At 42.4% G+C, this 20,256-nt stretch overlaps 1 protein-coding gene across 1 annotated transcript in view; it reads right to left on the bottom strand.

Annotated features, from left to right (window-relative positions):
- Window positions 1-20,256, bottom strand: part of CTTNBP2NL (CTTNBP2 N-terminal like) — a 258,239-nt gene that overhangs the window by 21,654 nt on the left and 216,329 nt on the right. The window contains exon 3 of the mRNA XM_078644463.1: window positions 14,225-14,455. Within this exon, the coding sequence (XP_078500589.1) occupies window positions 14,225-14,455 (231 nt within the window). The remainder of the gene's footprint in view (window positions 1-14,224; window positions 14,456-20,256) is intronic.

Genomic DNA, 20,256 nt, shown 5'->3' with positions numbered 1-20,256 from the left:
TAGCTGAAACTAGGGCCAAGTCCATCGCCTTAGATTTATCTTCCTGTGCCTCTCCCTCTCCCCTTTCACAACACTTCTTGAAGGCCCCTTGCTTTCCCTTAACCCCTTCCGTGCTCGCATCGTGAGCACTACCTTGCGGGTGCTGGGCACGACCGTTGGCCGACGCAGCCCCGCCTGCACAATAGAATGCCCGCACCATGGCAGAATGTCCGCCGCAGTAAACGGGTTAATCTCTCAGTCCATCACCCTCACCCCTCCTATCTCTCACAACACCACCCCTCCAAGTCCACTGCTTGTTTTCTCATTTGTTAAATTTAAGCTTAATTTGCACTGCAGTGACTACATTTAATTTGTTTCTTTGTTTACTGCTCCTGTTAGAGTGCCTGTTTTACAACTTTCATTTCATCTCATGTGTATGAATGCTAAGCACTTTGAAAGTGTGTTTTACAACCTTCATGTCATGTGTACTGCAGCATGCAACAGCACACATTTTCTTTCACTTTGTTGCTGCTTTACATCCCATCAATACTTTTTTACAGTTACCTATTAGCTGAGACAACATCCCTCACTTTATCGTCCTGTGCCTCCTCCACACCCTCCCACAACAATGCTCACAGGCCCATTGCCTTCCTTTAATCTCCCCCTGCATCCACCTCACCCCTCCCACCTCATCACCCCTCCGAGGCCAAGAGTCCTGTGTTCATACAGTGTTTATGTTGTGAAGGGCCGGGGCCTCTGCTCTTTCCCTGAATATCTTCTGTGCTGTCCATGACTTCCTCTGACCTCGCCCTTCAACTTCATCTGTGCTTTTGCAATAACTTAATGGAAGCTACTTTCTAATCATAATAGGCAACATCTGTTTGATTTCAAAGTAAGATTATTGAACATCGTATCATTTACCGTGCTCACACCGGGTAAGCAGTTTAAAAGGATGGCTAAATTGGGTTTTTTGGCACAAGTTTAAAATATCTGCAATATCACATGAAAATGGTAGAATATTTTCACATGTGCATGTTGTTTTTGCGTACAATCTGCGTTAGACCTGGCATCATTAGCGTGAGTCTCCCTTCCATTTCGACGGATTGCCTCCTCTGTTTTTGATATGTTTTTGCTGGTTATATGCTTTGGGCACTGTGCCACTGCTATTCAGTGCCAAAGTGCAAGTGATCCCTATGTTAAATTGAGGTACTAATTAGTGATTCCATGAATGGGTTATTTCATTAACTTGTCAGACCCTAGTACAGTGCACCATGTGTGCCCAGGGCTTGTAAATCAAATGCTGCTGGTGGGCTTGCAGCACTGGTTGTGCCACCCACAGAGGCAGCTTGTAAAATGTGTCTCAGGCCTGCAATTGCATGGTCTGTGTGCAGTCTAGCACTGCCATGTCGACCTGGCCAAGTGCACCCACTTGCCAGTCCCTAAACGTCCCTTTGCTTCACATCAGACACCCCTATGGTAGGCCCAAGGGAAGGGTGCATTGTAAGTGTAAGGTAGGACATGCTCTGGTGTGTGTAGCATGTCCTAATAGTGCATTACAGCCATTTTAGTTTTTCACTACTGCAAGGCTACCTGTTCTCTATAGGCCAGAATGGGAAGTTAGATTATTACATTCTTATAATCCTAACTGACCCAGGGAACATGGTAGAAAATCGATTTAGTATGCCTGGACTCAGAATGATAATATACATCTTTTAGTAAAGTTAGTTTTAACATTCTGTGTTTGAAAATACCACTTTTAGAAAGTAAGTATCTTCTTGCCTAACAGTCCAGGCCTGCCTCTGCTAGGTTGTGTATTCCTTGTCTGGGTTTGTGAGTGACAGGGCTGGGGAATTCCAGGAGACAGGCTGGGGAAGCCCAGTGGTGAATAGAGAGATCTGCATCTAGATGGGAGGTAGGAGTTGCACCTGGGACCTGAATAGGGCTGGCCTTCCCTCTACAATGCTCGCTCCACCTCCTGTGGAGTGTCAGATGTCTCTGCCCTGCACTGTGAAAGGGGAGAAGGAATCATGTCAACAAAGTGCTCCAGAGCTGTGCCTTCCCTCCACTGTGCTGGCTCCACCTCCTGTGGGGAGGCTGATGTCTCTGGCCTGCACAGTGAAAGGAAGGAAGGAGTCATGTAAACAAAGTTTGGACTAGGCAGAAAGGGAACAAAGGATTTTGGGGTATAAATATTTGGACCCACTCCCAAGAACTTTAGATCACTTCTGTAACAAAAAACCTTTGTATGTATTTGTATGTATTTTGAGGTTGTAAAGCGCACTGCTACCTGTCCGTAGGTTTCCTGGCGCTGTATAACTCAGGGGAAGCCGTCCTGGCTTTCCCTGTGGGGTGGTCCCTGCTGGGAGTCCCCAAGGTGGAGCCAGGCATCCCCGGAATTAATGGGGCTGTTGTGGAGATTAGGCAAGCTAATGCCCAGAGTTGCCGAGTGGAACCCCTGATTAGAGTAAGCACCGAAGTGAGAATTATCGAGTCCGCTGACCCAAGTCCACGACCCTGCCGCGTCGGGAATTGAACCCTGGTCCGGGGCCGACTTCTGCTCCCAGGTCTGCCGCCTCGAACCAGTGAGCCACACTTTTGCCAAGGAGAAGAACCAAGGAAGCTGCAGGAGTTTGACTGCTCCTCTGCCAGTGTGCTGTTTACTGGGTTGGCCTGCAGTGGTTGCTTCATTGCCAAGGAAAGGAGAAGGAACTTTTTAAGGACTTTCATTATCTACAGAATATTTTCCAAGGGCTTGAACTGTGCTTGCCTCCTGCTGAAGTCTCAGGGACAAAAGACTTCATCTTCAGCTCCCCCCTGAATTTCCTTGCTGGGAATTCTAACGGTCGCTGGGAGCTGGAAGGGCGACACAACGAGAAGAAGCGTGTCGCCGCCGCAGCTGAAATCATCGCACCGCCGGAGAAGTGTGCCACAGCCGCATCTCCCAGAAAGCGTGTCTTCGTCAAAAGCTGCCTGCTGTCGCATCACCGGAGAAGCGTGATGCCATCGAGAGAGTCGCCATCGCAAAAACCGGAAAAGGGTGTCACATGGCCTGTTGCGGCTCCAAAGTACAGTCGTCGCAAGGCTGCCATGGCGCCTACGCATCGTCATCACATCGTCGCATCAAGGGCACCATCTTCTCGCATCGCAGCAGGATCATCGCATCGCATCGTGGCGCCATTTTGCGCATCACAACCGGACCGTAAGCCGAGAATCTATGCATCAACCCCGCACCGTTAAGGATCACAACGCATCCCCTACTCTGCGAAAGCATTGAGGAACGACATCATTTCCCCCGGATCACGGAACTGACGCATCTCCCCTTTTGTGAGCCTTTTGTTAATTTTGTGTTACACATCCTGGTACTTTGTTGAGAACTTAGTCACATTTATCATCAACTTGAACTAAGTAACTTTTACCATCTTAAAGTTAACTTTAAGTACAGTATTGTCAATTTTTGTCATTTGTGGTCTTGTGTTAAGTCTTTATAAAGAATACTTATTTTTGTAAAACCTGTGTGGTGTCCATCTGTAGTGTTTTCACTGTATTACTGTGTATATTAACAAATGCTTTACACATTTCCTCTGAGAAAAGCCTATCTGCTCGTGCCAAGCTACCAAGGGGGTGAGCAGGGGTTACTAAGGAGTGTAATCCTTTTATCCTGACTTAGAAGTAAGGGCCCCTATTTGGACAAAGGTGAATACCATTGCCAACTAGAGATTCCGAGATCTAACAATCTGTGACTGTGTTCATTTACATTTAACTTGCATTTGCAGACAGATGTCCTCATATATGTCAGCAACAGTAATTTGGATAATTTTCGACAAAGTGTGTGGATGTTGTATAATTTGGATGTTTCAGTGTGTGCATCTGGTGTGTTTGTAAAAGCATGTGCATTCTATGTGTCCCTGTCTCCATCCTGTGCGTGCAACCAGCATGTCTTTGTATTGGACACCTATATGTATGTGCCCTGGGTGTTGCCGTCTTACATTGAATGTGTTAGTTAACAGAGTGCACTCATTATATATGCCACGTGTGTGTCACTATCACAATCTTGTGTGTGGCACGGTCAGTGCCTTTTGTGTGTCGTTATAATCGCCCCAATGCACCAATTTGTTTAATTAAATATCCGCACTGAAAACCTGTTGTCCAGGTGACATTGATTCCTCTGGTCACCCAAATCTTTATAATTTCACCATGTCTTTGGCAGTAGGTGCATTCATACGGAGGCTTCCTGCAATAATTGCTTATTTGTGTATGTGTAATTACTGTGCAGACTACAGATTTGCTATTCTTCAAACTGTAAGATGTTTTGCATGTCATTATATACACCCTGTATGTTACTTGTTATAAATGTAGTTTTAATGTATGCTCCCATTTTTGTGTCATTGTCTTTATTGTCTGCGTGTTACTATTTTTACCCTGTGTGTTTCACAATCACTACTCAGTGTGTCACTGTTCCTTATGAGTTTCTCGGTTTCCAGTCTGGACCCAGCATTTGCAACTTTTGCGTTCTTGGTGTGAGACAATCTTTGCATCCTTTGTGTGTCATTGAGTGCCGCCTGGGTGCTGTCACTGTCCACTTTCTGTTTCATTATCTTCTTAATGAGTGTTTTTTTCAGTATTTTCTTCTTGTGTGTCAGTTGTGCATTTTCTGTGTGTCACTGTCTTTATTATGTTAGGATGTTGTACTTTCTAAGTGCCTGCTGTACTCTGTGGGTTCTATCACTTTATTCAGACTACATGTCAATTTATTTGTGCTCTGTGTGACTGCTGTGCACCCTGAGTGTTTCTGTGTATTTGTAGTATATGTTTTATGTATTTATTAATAAAGAACCTCTACTGGAAACACTGTGCCCCCTAACATGATGGTACGTTAGATCTCTGTCTCCAGAAATTATAGGTAGATAGGCAGTGAAAGTGACTAGTTGTGAATGTGATGGTACATTGAAAGTATAGTATGTTTAAAAGTACTCTGCACCCAATTCATTTATTAATTTTGCAGTGTTACATACTGCCTTTTTGGTTGTAGAAGTCAGTGTGCTCGCAGTTTTACTGTCTGGAGAATGTGCGAGTAAGAATACACACTCTTTGGGGGTGATTCATGTGTGGACACGGTAATAACAGTTATGCTGCTTGTACTCTTATAGTGTGTGCTGCCATTGGTATGGCCTCATAGCACTAAGAGAGCTTGCTTCTTTACAAACCGGGATTTGTGGGTTTCCTTTCAGATCAAAGTCTTTTGACAGTGCCCTCTGCAGCTGTTTTTAAAGTCTATTCTACAAATGATGATAAAATACATACATGCACATTCATCAATGCTGCATAATTACACTCTACTCAATATCACATAAATACACCCCACATAAAACCTCAATGCCACATAGCAACAATCCATATAAATTACACTCCACACCATGCCACATAATTCCCATCAGCTTCATTTCATTCATGCACCAGTTCCACGCCACACAATTCAGTTCCACTCATTTCCATTCCACACCACATAATTTGACAACACACCACATAATTCAAAACAACACAATTCCACAACACATGCATCCAATCCACACCACACAATTCCACATCAAGCTACAAACTTATCAGCACATCACATAATTAAACTTCATTACACGCCACAACATAACATACCAATCGACATTATACTCAATACCACTCCACATAATTCCTGTTAGACCTGGTACCATTGGTGTGGGTCTCCCTTACATTTTTCGCTTTTGTCTCCTCTGTGTTTGCTGGTGTTAGATGCTCTGGGCGTTGTGCCACTGCCATTCAGTACCACAGCGCGAATGCTCCCTATTGTAAATGGACTGTATGAATTGGTATAATCCTAATTGACACAAGGAACATTATAGGAAAGTCGATTTTAGTGTGCCTGAGCTCCGGATAGAAAAGTGCATCTTTTAGTGACAATTATTTTTATATTCTGTGATTTAAAATACCACTTTTAGGTTTTGCCTAAACCTTCTAGTGTGCTCTGCTGTTATGTATATTTGGCTGTCTGGTTTTGGAGGGTTAGGGCAGGCTGAGCCCGACCTAGATTGAATAGAGAGATCTGTAGTGGAGTATGGGGAGGGTGACCCTTTGATCTGAGCAGGGCTGTGCCTGGCAAGGTGAATGATGGCTCCAGCTCCCACTGTGCATCTGATGGCAGAACCCCTCTTCCTGAAAGGCAGGATGCCGCCTTGTAAACAAAGTGCTCCAGGACGACGTCAAACTGGTTCTGGCTGGGTTCAGTGATTTGTGACATTTTGAGAACAAAGACTTTTGGGTATAAAGATCTGTGCTAAAACCCCTACATGATGTGTTACTTCTGGATGTCAAAACAAACCTCTGTCCATGTAACTAGAGAGAAAGGACATTGAAACTTTCATTCATCTTGCTGAAGCAACTACTCAAGGGGCTGATTTGAGCTTGCCTCCTGCTGAAGTCTCAGAGACATTACACTTCACCCATCAGCTGTCTGGATTCCTATTTGAGGGGGATTCTACTCGCAGGCGAGGCCTCCGTTGAGAATTCCAGAGCCTCTGGTTCTACTGCGAGGAATGCGGGCTGAAAGTCATCGCATCGCTATTGTGGTCCGCCGCAACTGAGGAGCTGTTGCTGCTGAGAGCCCGCATTTGCCTGTGTTACCAAAGTCATTGTTATCGCTATTGTGGGCCGCCGCAGCGGAGTAGCAGTTGCCACTGAGAACCCGCATTTGCTTGTGTTACCAAAGTCATTGTTATCGCTACAGTGGGCCGTTGCAGCTGAGGAGCTGTGCCGCTGAATGCCCGCATTTGCCGTCCTACCAGAATCATCGCAATCGCTATTGTGGGCCGCTGCTGCTGAGGAGCTGTACCGCTGAGTGCCTACACTTGTCCCCACTTCGAGGATCTTGTTACCACCTGCAGGTGCCACTGGGTGCCCGCATTTAAGCCCCGTCCCAGGATTATCGTGAGTGCACCGCGCGGACCGCTACAGCTGGGAGCTGTACCCGCTGCGAGTCCACTTGTCATCACCGCGGCTTCTTTGTGAGGCTGCGTGGCGTGCCCCCTTTAAATCTCAGGTACATTGTGCACCACCGGGTCGCGTGGACCCCGGCCTCAAACTAAGTTCGTTCCACCCGCTTTTTGAGTGCCTTTATTGCTTTTGAAGTGAATCTGTAATTATGTGCATTGTTGCTCCTTGAGCGCTTTTAAGCCTTGTGTTCCATCTATATAAAGCTAACTATTTTTCTATAACTGCTTGTGGTGTCCGTTTGTAGCGTCTTCCCTGCGTTATTGTGTATGGTCATAAATGCTTCATATTGCCTCTGAGATAGGCCTGTTTGCTCGTGCTACGTTATCACAGGGTGAGCAGAGGTTATCAAAGGGTGTAGCCCTCTTGACTTAGGAAGAAGGATCCCTATTTGTACCTCGGCACCAGACGCTGCCAACTAGAGATCCCTAGTTCAAACAATTCCAGTACATTCAATACCACATAATAACTATCCACATAATGGCACTGCACACATGCCACATAATTCCACTACACAAATCCACTCCTCGCCACAAAATTCCACAACTAATAATTTCAATCCAACCCACATAATTCAGCTCCACACCACATACATTCACTCCATAAACATAAGTACAAGGCATTGTCATTTACAGCACCAATAGCTCTAACTGCGAGGCCAATTGCATTGCAAATGCTGGTTTCCTTTGTTATCTTTAAAATGTAACCAGCTTCCTGCTTCGTTTTTTGCCTATCTTTATCCCCTCTGTTAATTTATATCTAACTTGTTAGGTTAATGGCTTATGTTTTGTGACTAACATTAATTCAATAAAGCTTATTAAACCATAAAAAAAGAAATACAGCCATGGTAAGGAAGGGCAGACTTGCCCACAGTGTTAAAGTTTGGTTGGTGGATGTCAAGAAATGGACGAAAGCAGAGACAACAGACACTGATGTGCAGCAAATACAGCAGGGAAGAGGATGGACCCACACAGAATGGGACACTATTCTACTACAATAGTTCTCTGTGAAGAACCACAAAGTGCTGGCGCATAATGAGACTACCATAGACGATTAACAAACTCGATATCCATGTTTTGCAGGGTATATGTAATAGATCTCAAAGTATTTCTTCTTTGTTACATCCTTGTGCTGTGTTATGGCAGGAGGATGTTTTCTTACATTCTGTATCTTTTGTTATGTGTTCTTTGTTCCGTGACCGAACGCTGTGTGTCAGGGTTCTCGAGCAACGTTATTCCGTTGGTCGAGATCCTGGTATGCGGTCTGAGGTCCGGTTGTGGGTGCAGCAAGCTCAGAATTAAATTGCTGAAATTATCCACAGAAACTGCTTCCTGGCTTTTATTACATTGGCGACAAGGAACTTACCCTTCGGCTGCACCCACCAACGCCACTTTCACGTGCATTGCGGATTTGTTCTTTATTTCCTCACGAACAGAATCCACCTGATTTCCTCGTTTCCCTCCTGCTCTGGCCTCTTCCGGTTGTGACCTCTGAGGCTTTAAAGGAAGTTTCATCTGCTTTTCTTCGGTGACTTCTTCAGGACCCTACGTCATTCTACGCCTTTCAACTCTACAGCTGGCGTATCTAGGTGACGATTCGGTGGCTCCAATCCCACGTCAGCACCCTACGTCATTTTACGCCCTTGTAACCGGCGTAACCTGGTGACGCTTAGACGCCTCTTCAAGGTGCTTTTACGCAAACCTGGCTACGTCAAACGTACGAGACGGCCATCTTTGCGTGTTTAGTTTCCAAGGTAACACGCAACCCTGTTTTCTTCATTCGGGACCGGATTTCATAGAATCAAAGGTACTTTTAAACCCGCTTTTGACGAGTGTTCTCCTTCTAATTCAAGATACTATTTAGCTCGCATTTTTCCTCATGGTGACGGGCACACCTTTCTCCTTATTTACCTGTGATCTTTTCTTTGCATTTCATGCCTGCACTTCTCCGGTGACAGGCACACTTATTATATTCTGGAATTGTTCTTTGGTATTTCATTTATTACAATTATACATTTGTATGTTAAATGCATTTTTATTGTATATGATACACATAGTGTGATCTTTTTAGCTTTTTATACAATTGCCTGGTTTATTGCTAGTATTTTTCTAGTCTTTACTTTTACTCTTGGATATTTTGAAACATGGCTTCTTCTCAACAGTTTGCCCAACCACCTCCTTTCTTACAACGTCCTGGTAAGCCCAGCATTCCTTGGCGGCAATGGGTAAAGGCCTTTGAAAACAATATTGTGGCCATTGATGCTGTTGATTTTTCTTCTGAACGCAAAGTTGCAATTCTGTACAGTTGTCTTGGTCTTGCAGCTCAACATGTTTTTGAGAATCTACCCAAGTTTCCTACCCCGGCTGGTGAAAGCGGCGATGCTGACCATTGGAACTCTTATAAAGAGGCTTTGTCACGTCTCGCTAGACATTCTGACCAAGAACCTAACATTATGCTAGAAAGGCATATTTTTTCAAAAGGAAACAGCGAGAAGACGAATCCGTGGAGGAATATATCGCAGAATTGCGTGTGTTAGCATCAACTTGTGAATTTGAAGCAGATCCTGAAATTTACATTCAAGATCAATTTGTGTTTGCTTGCTTTTCCAGGAAGATTCAAGAACGACTCCTTAGTTGCAGGAAACCGTCTCTTCAAGAGACAATAGACATTGCCAAGAGTATAGAAAGGTCCATTGTTACATCTAAAGTTCTTCAGTAGGAACAAACTTTGAATACGGTTAAGGTCCCTCTACAGGATTTTAACTCTGTTAATGTTGTTTCCACTAAGATCTACCAAACAATTTGTAAGGAAAAGTACTTATTGTTTTAGATGTGGTTCCAAATCACATTCAAGCAATTACCCTAGTTGTCCTGCAATTGGAAAAAAATGTATTCTTTGCAAGAAAGTTGGTCACTTTCAAGGCTTTTGTAGGTCTTCTAAGAAGACCCCCTGAGTCAATAGCATTGACTTTTCTGGCCCAGTTGATGATTGCTCTGACCATTTTCAGGACATGGTTGTTTCGATTGGATGTAATTCCATTTCCACTTCCCAGTGTGTCAAGGGTCCTTTGGGTACTGCATTCTTTGGTCATATTGAAATTCCTATCATGGCCGATTCTGGTTCTCCCTTGACCATTCTTTCAGATGTCATGTTTCATAACAAATGGCATGGTTCTATTTCTTTATTTCCAACGGATGTCAACGCAAAGGCTTTTGGAGAGTTCGACATTGACATGCTTGGTTTCTTTAATAACAGACTTGAATGTCTTGGAAGATCTATTTTCACGAAGGTTTATGTTGCAGTCAGAGGACGCAAGATCATAGGTTGGCAGGATCTTGCGAAAATGGGTTTACGTCTTATACCAGGTTCTGATAATCCCATTTCTTTAGGTGATCCTCCTCAGGGTTATGTTCCTGCTGGCTCTAGAGGTGATACCTTACCTGATGCAGAGTGTTTGTCTCTCACAGGCCGTTCAGCTGAAATTGGAAAAATTTTGGACAAATTTCCAAATTTGTTTTCTAATAAATTGGGTACTGTTAACAGTTTCCAACATCAAATTAGGTTGAAATCTGATGCTCAGCCCATTGTGCATAAAGTTCCCCCGGTTCCCATCAGTGCCAAGGATGAGCTTAAGTCTGTTCTTAAAACTTTATGTGATGAGGGTGTTATTGCTCCTTCCGACTCTTCCGAATGGGTTTCTCCCATTGTGATTGGTCGCAAAAAAAATGGGGAGGTCAGATTATGCGCGGATTTGCGCACGTTCAACAAATACATTCTCATCGACTGCCATCCTCTTCCCAAAATTAATGAACTGCTTGCTAATTTGGGAGGGGCAAATTTCTTTTCACTTATTGACCTTCGGTCAGCTTATCACCAAGTTCCCCGGACTGTCGATTCTCAGGAATTCCCCACATTCGTTACGCCTTTTGGTGTTTTCAAATACCTTAAGTTACCCTTTGGCCTGGCTTCGGCAGCCAGCGTTTTTCAGAAGATTATGGATAATCTTTTTAAAAACATGTCAGGGGTTCAGGCGTATCAAGATGACATCTTGGTGTACGCTGATGATTGGGAATCGCATTTGATCAATTTACATTCGGTGCTCTGCAAGCTGAATGATGCTGGTATGACGATCAGACTTGATAAATGCAAATTTGGCACCCAACATTTGGAATATTTGGGTCATACGATTTCCTCTGAGGGTATCAAACCAAAAGTTTCCTTGATTAAAGCCATTAGTCATGCTACCCCTCCCAAGGATAAAGATTCTCTGCGATCTTTTCTTGGGCTTGCAGAATATTACGCACGTTTCGTGAAAGGTTATGCTCTGACAGTAGAACCTCTGTGGGCACTTTTACGCAAAGGTTCCAAGTTTGAATGGTCCGAAGAAGTTGCTTCTTCTTTTGCCCAAGTAAAGAATCTCATCATTGATGCACCTGCTCTTCACCCTTTTCATGACTCTTCCAAGTGTTTTATTATGGTGGACGCAAGTCTCACTGGTTTAGGTGCGGTTATTGGTCAGTGGGTTTCAGGCAAGGAACACACCATAGCTTTTTCTTCGAGAATGTTGAAACCTTCTGAAACTCACTATAGCACTATTGAACGTGAGGCTCTTGCCTGCGTCTGGGCTATCGAGAAGTTCAGGAATTACATTTGGGGTTGTGAATTTGAACTCTTCACAGATCATAAGCCTCTTACTCAACTATTGTCTGGTAATGGTTTGGGAAAGACCTCAGGGAGGTTAGTTAGGCTTCTGTCTAAACTTCAAGAGTTTCATTTTGTCAAAGTATATTTCTTGGGGAAGTAATTTCAGAGCTGACTGCCTTTCACGAATGGCTTTTCATGATTCTTCAGAGAATGAGAGTTCAGAGGACACAGAATGTGTCATTGCAACTCTTGATGCTGTTAATTCTGTCTCTAGCATCACTGAGGAGTCTAGGTTAAGCGCACAGGCAAAGGATGAGAATCTCAAATTGGTTTCGAATTATATCGTTAAAGGTTGGCCTGAGGTTAGGAAACTTCCTAATGAGTTGAAAGCTTTTGCAATGGTGGCTTCTGAATTATCCCTTGTTAATAATATGATTATGAGACATGATTTGTTCATTCCACCTTCTGATATCAGGAATGAAATTATCAAATTTGCCCATCAGGGTCATTTAGGGATATCCAAAACTTCACAACTCATTAAGACTTTTTATTGGTGGCCATCCTTGGAATCTCAAGTCAAATTTTATATCGACTCTTGTCCTGAGTGTTTATTATCAGACAAAAAATGGAAACTCATGAACACTCTCTTGTACCCGTACCTTTTCCTGCCAAGCCTTGGGACAAAGTTGGTTTGGATTTCTCTGGGCCCTATGACTTGTTACCTCATGATCTGAGGTACTTGATTTTGTTGATTGACTACCACTCCAAGTGGATTTATCACATGTTTTGTGATGCTCCCACTTCTTCTAATGCCATAAAACTTTTGAGGAAGATATTTTCTGTTGAAGGATCTCCTTCTGTTTTAGTGTCAGACAATGGCACACATTTTATTTCGCAAAAATTTACTTCATTTTTGCTGATTGTGACGTGACTTTAGAGATGCTCTTTATTCTGCAATCTCTAATGGCCTTGTTGAGAGAGCTAATAGACTTGTAAAAGATGCAATTCAAACTGCTGTTTCCTCCCGACTTGAAGTTGATGTTTTTTTAGAATCAAAACTTTGGTCATACAATATTTCTCCTCATTGCACTACAGGTGTTTCCTGTTGAGAGGCAGAACTCCTCATACTAATTTATTTCCGAATTGGTTAATCAAAAAGCAAGTTAATCTTCAACACCGTAATGAGGATGTTGCATGTAGGGTTGCTAATAAACAGTCCTGTATGAAATCTTTTCATGATGGTGGCAGACGTTTTAGTTCTGCTTTGCTCAAAGTTGGCAATTGGGTTCTTATTAAGAATACCAAAAAGGTCATTAAGGGATCTTCAAAATTCTCTCCTCCTCTCCAAGTTACTGGTGTCAGCAAAAGTTCGGCTCTTCTTGGGAACAGGGTTTGGTGGAATCAAAGATCGCTTGTCTTACTCTCGGACTCCCAAGCTGATTCTTTGACTAAACACTATAGTCGTGATCTGGATGATTCCGATTGGGTTCATTTTGTTCATGATACTATTCCTGATCATGTAAATGCTTATTCTGTTACTGTTTCAGGTTCTACTCAGGAAGGTGTTTCTGACACCGTTTCTGTTACAACGAATGATAATTCTCAAGTTCCTTCAAATGATTTGTCAATTCGAAGCAGAAGGTTACCTTCAAGATTTAATGATTATGTGATGTCTTTATGCCTGGTATTTCTGTTTTTACATTTTTGTTTGTTTTAAACATTATTTAATTGTACTCAACAAAATTGTTTTTCTTTTTTTTTTCATTATAAGGAGGAAGGTGTTGTAATAGATCTCAAAGTATTTCTTCTTTGTTACATCCTTGTGCTGTGTTGTGGCACGAGGATGTTTTCTTACATTCTGTATCTTTTGTTATGTGTTCTTTGTTCCGTGACCGAACGCTGTGTGTCAGGGTTCTCGAGCAACGTTATATTACAGTATACTCTGCACGCTGACCATGGTGGTCTTAGTAGATGCTCCCTATGCCTGCATGCTTCATGATGATCCTATTATAATGTCTCTGAACTATTTTTGATGTTCTATGAATACACAGTGGTGACCTTCCGCCGATGCTGTCAGATGTTCAGGGGCCTAACTTTGGACTGTTTAAGTGTTTTCTTTTATCGCTTACATTGAAAATACAATAAACAATGTCGGCTAAATATCAGGTACTGGTTACATAGCACCCCTAACACAACAGAGATATATGCTATACTTACACTATAATATTGCTTTCATAAATATCTCCCTTTACAAACTGTTGTAAAACCTTCACAGATATTTCAAAAAACAAAACACTTACAGTAATTGATAAAAACGAACTGTGCAGAATACGGCTTTACCGGTCCCAGAAAACCCAAACGATTTCACCAACCTATTCCAATCATGTTTTCCCACCTCCGGGTACATAAAAAAAGCTTACTTTGATAAAAGAAACAATTATAGACCCTTCTTCCCCCCGAAATAATAATATGTTTTGCCAGTGCACTTACATTTTTACTACCTCGTCCCGATCCTATAAGTCGGTATTACATAGTATTATATAAAAATATTCTGGGATATGAAAAAATTCATGTGCTTACTCACCTTTCGATGCCTACTTTCTGCAGCTGCGAGCTGCGACAACATTCTCTCCTGCATGTTCTTACATTGTTGCATCACTTCTTTGAGAATTAAGAGGGGATTCGAACAGACAGGCTTTTGCTCACCATGATTTTCCTCTTTCAAAGTCTCATAATCTCTTTGCAGAGCCAGTAACGGGTCACTAATATTGTATTTTCCATAGCGTTCTTCTAGAAAAGAGTCTTTGTGCTGGGCCTAAAAAAAAAAAACAATACATTTTTTAATGCTTTAGTTATTTTTCAGCGGGGGGCATGACACAATTAATGAGTAATAACAAATTGGAATACAATAATTATTTTTATTAATTAAAAGTAGATTCATTGTCAAACGCCATTAAAGACAACATTTAGAAAAAGGTATCATTTATCAGCATTAAGTCCTGTTAGACACCAGAGTACAGGCACAGGAACAAAGCCAAACAGCTGCAAAACAGCTACTGAACTTCAACAAAAGAGAAGCTTTTGCAAAGTCAAATAGCACTTTTTGTGTCATTAATGGATTTAGGCACTCAATAAGTTATGGAACATGCACTCTGTCACTCATCTTTGCATTCATGCATTTATTAATCCACTCAAACTCATTGACCTCATAACACAACCACAGTAAAATATACAAAAACTCATTATATGCAAGATAAATTAAAAGAATATGAGTAGAAAAAGAAAACTCTGTTGCAGAATTGGCATATACTTGCAATAACCAAACTAAACTTCAGCGGGTGTACCGCTGTTAGTGGTACTGTATATGTACATGGTCTATCATTTTAAAGTTCCAACATTTCTACCACATTTGAAACTAAATGATTTGTCACTATTGATCCAGCGCAACCCCTAATTCATAAGCCAGGGACCATGAAATCGTGTCACATATAAATCACTTACCAACCAACGGGGCCCATCACACATGACCCATATATGATCCCTGAAGACGAGCGCTGGATTAGGGGGGTTTCATTTTGTCAGTTTTTGTATATGTACAGCACTATACTTCACATTAACCACATAGTTCTTATATTCCTAACTATTCTTAATTTCAACTGTCTTCTTCTTGTCGATGGACCTTTAGTTGATGAGTTGATGGTGACCATGATTAACTAAACAGTTTAATACTTTATTTAAGAAACCACAAAGTCATTTATCTGGTTAACAATTTTATCTCATTAAATTAAATGTTCATATCAGATTACAAGTACACACACAAGACCACTTATACGAGAACAATTTATCAAGCAATGTAATCAAAATGAATCATTTGCCTTTTCATCAAAGAGTGCATAAGGGTAGGGGAAAGAAGGTACAGCAGAATTACTAAATATATTGCAGCATTTAAACATTTAAGGAGGGTGTTACCCACCAAACAATCAGGAAACCACTTCCTTGGCCGAGGTTGTGGTAGGGGTCCCCAGAGATTGGCTCGGGGGACATAGTTAACAGGACAGGTGCAATGTAAGTCTTGTAAATCCTCTTGCAAACAAACAATAATCTCCCAGTCTATCTACCTTAGATATAGTTTTCCTCGGACGCAGTCTCCTCCCCAGCACTCCCGGCACGTTCTCTGACTTGGTGCTGGTCAGTTTTCCCTTGATCTTTGTGTCTCGATATCTCTCTCTCTCTATCTCTCTCTCTATGATCTTACCGACACACCCACAATTTGGGATATCAATTATACCCTAATTCCTAGTTCACTATCTTACAATGTTGCAGTATCAGTAGAAACTCGGGCTGTGATTGGTTGACACGAGTCATGTTAGAGTCTCCTCATCAGGTTCTCATCGCAAATCCATCCCATACCGGTTTTAACAAAAAGTATTCAGGATAAATACATTCATATACTACAAATAATAATGGTTATACATTCTGCAACATTTTAATATTATGACATCCGCTTCACAATCAAATTGCACATAGCGATGGAAGTTCCCAGTCGCTGTTGCATCTTGGCACATAAACAATTGAACACAGGTCAACATGGCCTTCACATGGATTACATCAGCTGGTACACTCAGCAGTTCATTAGCAGGCAGAGCTCTCCACACATGCATACTTCTTAAAGACAAAGACAACCACATGCAGGCTCGGACAAGAGGCCATTTTCATGCAGGCCCAAACCCGTACTAAAGTAAATAGACACAAAAGAATATTAATTCATGAAATAAAACCCATTATGTTTACCTCCCACCATACTATTACCTGTAAATTAAAGCAGCTTCTCTGTTATTCGTGCGCAACATGCAAAATGTGCAATGTACAACATAGCATAAACATGCACTAGTACGATTTTGCACAGCGTAAACAGTTAATACGTGCTCATGCTATCATGGTTTAATATATTAGGTAAAATTCCTTTGCCCCATGTATGTGTTCAAGGTTGGTTAGTCCATGCAGTTAATACATTATTATGGAGGTTCTTAATTTCATGAGGGTGTAATTTTACAAACCTCACTCCATCACTATGGACAACACCACTCTATAATGGTACTTCGGCTACTGTACTAAGTATAAACGTTTCTATAAGGGGTCATCAGACATACCGTGATAACATTACAGAAGTATACAAAATAACAGTTGGCAATGAGAATTATGATCTCTTGTAATGGGGTCTAACAAGGATTCTCACAGTACAAATTTCTTAACCAATGGTTTGTTAGACGGGAACCAACACCAAATCTCGTGTCTACTACAGTAATCTGTGAGACTTTATGTATCAAAATGCCACCGCATAAGTTACTCCGCGCTGCCTTTCTCCCACATGCATTTACGTATGGTATTATCCAAGGGTAAGTATTGGTAATATGGGCAAGTACAGTTAATTATTTCAATTTTAAGTATTGGGACAATAAGGTTAGAGTGGTAAAGGACAGGTAGTGTTTAAATAATCTTTTATTAAAATGAATATTGGAGTATTATAATTAATATTTAATACATTTTCTTTTAATTATACTACAAAAGGGTTGCCCTTTAAAAATGTAACACATAAAATGAGTAACACATTTTAATAAATTAAAAGAGGGGGCTGGGTTTACCCCACCCCAAAAATTAATCCGTTGACCGCGGTGCAAATTCTGCTGCGGTGTGGGCGATTTAATCAGTGGGCGAGTTTCGGACGGCCCCCGGCCGTCCTCCGCACATGCCCACCGTCACGTGGCTCTGCCGTGGGCAGTCGGCAGCACTGAAGGGGTTAATAGATTAAAAACAAATATTGATTTACAAAAAATCACACACACTTAACACTTTAAGACTAAGGCCCTCATTACGATCGCAGGTGGACCTGTCGATGGCACTCAGCCCGCCATCTAGGACATCGGTCCGACCACTACATTACATTGCACCCAGTCAGACCGCAAAAGTAGGGGGCAAAGATCGCAGTCCTGATGGGGTCAGATTGCTAATCCCTACAATGGAGCGATTAGAATATCCCTTTCCCTCAGCCTTTATACGGCGGTACCATGTAAGGGCAGATGAAAAGTGACTTTGGGAACCCCAAACAAGGCCCCGGTCAGCCACCAGAATGTGGCCTGGAGGACACATCTGGGGCCCCCCAAACATCAATGCACAGTGTGGCAGGCACCACATGGTGCATGGACATTTAAAAACATCCCTTTTTGAATTGCAGCTTATGATGCAGCCCTTTTCCAGGCTGCAGCAGAAGCCTCAATTGGAAAAGGCATGTTTCAGACCGCCTTAATGGCGGTCGGATCGTAATATGGAGGATGGTGCCGCTAACTACTGGTCGCCCGGTGTCCATCCTGCAACAACAGTGATCGGACGCTTGTCCGACTGCCATCGTAATGGGGACATTATTTCTTTGAATTTTTATTAGGGGAGAGATTTTAGGGTTCTACAGGAATTGGTAAGGGTATGCATTAATATTCAGCCCTGAAAATAAATACTACAGTATAATTAATAATTAATTTACTGAAAAATATTTGTTGCTAAAAATACAAATTTTAATATTATATTCCTCTGACAACACACAATTCTTCCTAACAGAATCTAATGAGTGGGTAACCAGCACCAAAGCACTAACTAAGGAATTCTGAGAGACTCCATGCAACAATATACCCGTCTACAGGTTTTACACAGTCCAATAACAATCCACACACAAAAGCTATGGCTTTTAACTCATGTTTTTCACAATATGTAAGACGTTATGCTGTGTGTATTTGTAAATTGCAATTGTGGAGTGCAAACAAACGATGGATTTAGGCCCAGATCCTTGTACTGGGGTGAATGTATGACATTGTTCTACATTCTGTCCATCAACTGTGTTTTTTGCAATTTTCACCCCGAGTGTGCTGGGTATGCTCAGACGTGAGTCCCAGGCTCTCCACACCACTGGAGTCAAGCTATCCAGGCTGATGAAGGCTGATAGCCAGAAACCGGTCCTTGGATGCTTGATTCCGGTCTGGGAAAGACATGGCTTGGTAGTTCGGACTGGACTGTTCCCATGAGGCACAGGGTCAGAGCTGATTTGCATATAGCCAATGTCTAACCCAGGGTGGTGTGGAGTGCAAACAAACGATGGATTTAGGCCCAGATCCTTGTACTGGGGTGAATGTATGACATTGTTCTACATTCTGTCCATCAACTGTGTTTTTTGCAGTGTGTATTTGTAAGGCGCACTATCAGACACAAGGGTATCCTGGCGCTGAGCAGGTTTGTGTACCTAGCCCTATCTACGTTAAAATGGTTAATTGAAAATCCAAGTCTTCAGCTTCTTGTGGAATTCAAGTAGAGAAGGTGGTTCTGAAGGGGAGAGGGCGGTCATTCCAGGCTTTAGGAGCAATGTAAGAGAATGCTGGTCCTCCTTATGTGGTTCTGTGTATGTGTGGAATGGTTGCAAGTAGGAGTCTTGCAGAGCGGAGGTGTCAGGATGGTTGATGGAAAAAGAATCAACTGTGCAAGTAGGTGGGACCTGTTATATTATGTTAATTGAGAACTTCTAGAGCACACGTACACCAGCAGGTCGCTTGGGGCTATGATTTGAGTAGGAAAAGTCGAACCAAAAGCAGTCTAATTATGTGCTAGATTGAAGATCCAGGTCTTAAGCAGTTTTCTGAACCGCATATAGTCTTCTTCAAGTCTAAAAGTGGTAGGCAGAGAGTTCCACAATTTTGGGCCCAGAATAGAGAATCGGGGCCCAGAATAGAGAACCGGGACACTACAGTGCGTCTGCGTCTGAATCTCAGTATTACCAGATGATGCATATGCATGGATCTTAAAGTTCGCTGAGGGGAGTATTTGATGATTCTCGAAGAAATGAATCTGGGACCCAATCCATGAATAGCTTTAACAAGCATTTGCAATGCAATAGGTCTCGCAGCATTAAAGTTTGAGCTATTGGCATTGTATATAACAATGTGTTGCATAAATTTGTTATGAAACTCTGTATTGCTTTAGGAAGATTTTTTGGTAGCTGTTAGTTGTTGCTGAAGGTGGTGGAAGAAATAGGCATGCGGTAGAATCAATATTCGTCAATCTCGGTATTCCGGAACACAGCATTTGGCGGTAGAAGTGAGTTCCTAAGAAAACCTTTGGGCCCGACATCTTTTGTCTACTGAAGCACGGTACACTGGTGTTTCAATGCACACTACCATTAGAAACCCTAGTTCTATCACAGAGTGCGTCGGACTCGCCACTTCAAACACGTGGTACAAAAAGCTACAGAAAAAAACAAGCCTGTTCGATCCAGCCGCAAAGGGCCATGTGCGCGTTCCATAATGTAATCAGGCCTCACCCCAGATGGGGATTTGCAGCCCATGATCTGACACCTATTGATCACCTGTTAGTACGTGCCGGGCCTCTCAGCCTGACCCTGAGGGGCAGGAGAGAGATCCAATCAGCGTCCACTAATGGGATTGCTGCCTGGTACATTAGAGGCTGTTGAAGTCTTTCTCCTCACAGCCCTGTCAACGTGCATTTGCTCATAACCCCATTATTTGTTAGCGCCAGTAGAAGGCACTTACATCCTACATCCTTTGTTTGCTTGGCGCGTTA

This window comes from Lissotriton helveticus, chromosome 5_1 (assembly GCF_964261635.1).
Source record: "Lissotriton helveticus chromosome 5_1, aLisHel1.1, whole genome shotgun sequence".
Lineage (NCBI taxonomy): Eukaryota > Metazoa > Chordata > Amphibia > Caudata > Salamandridae > Lissotriton > Lissotriton helveticus.
Note: the sequence above shows the minus strand (reverse complement) of the source record. Positions and strands in the feature narration are given on the sequence as shown.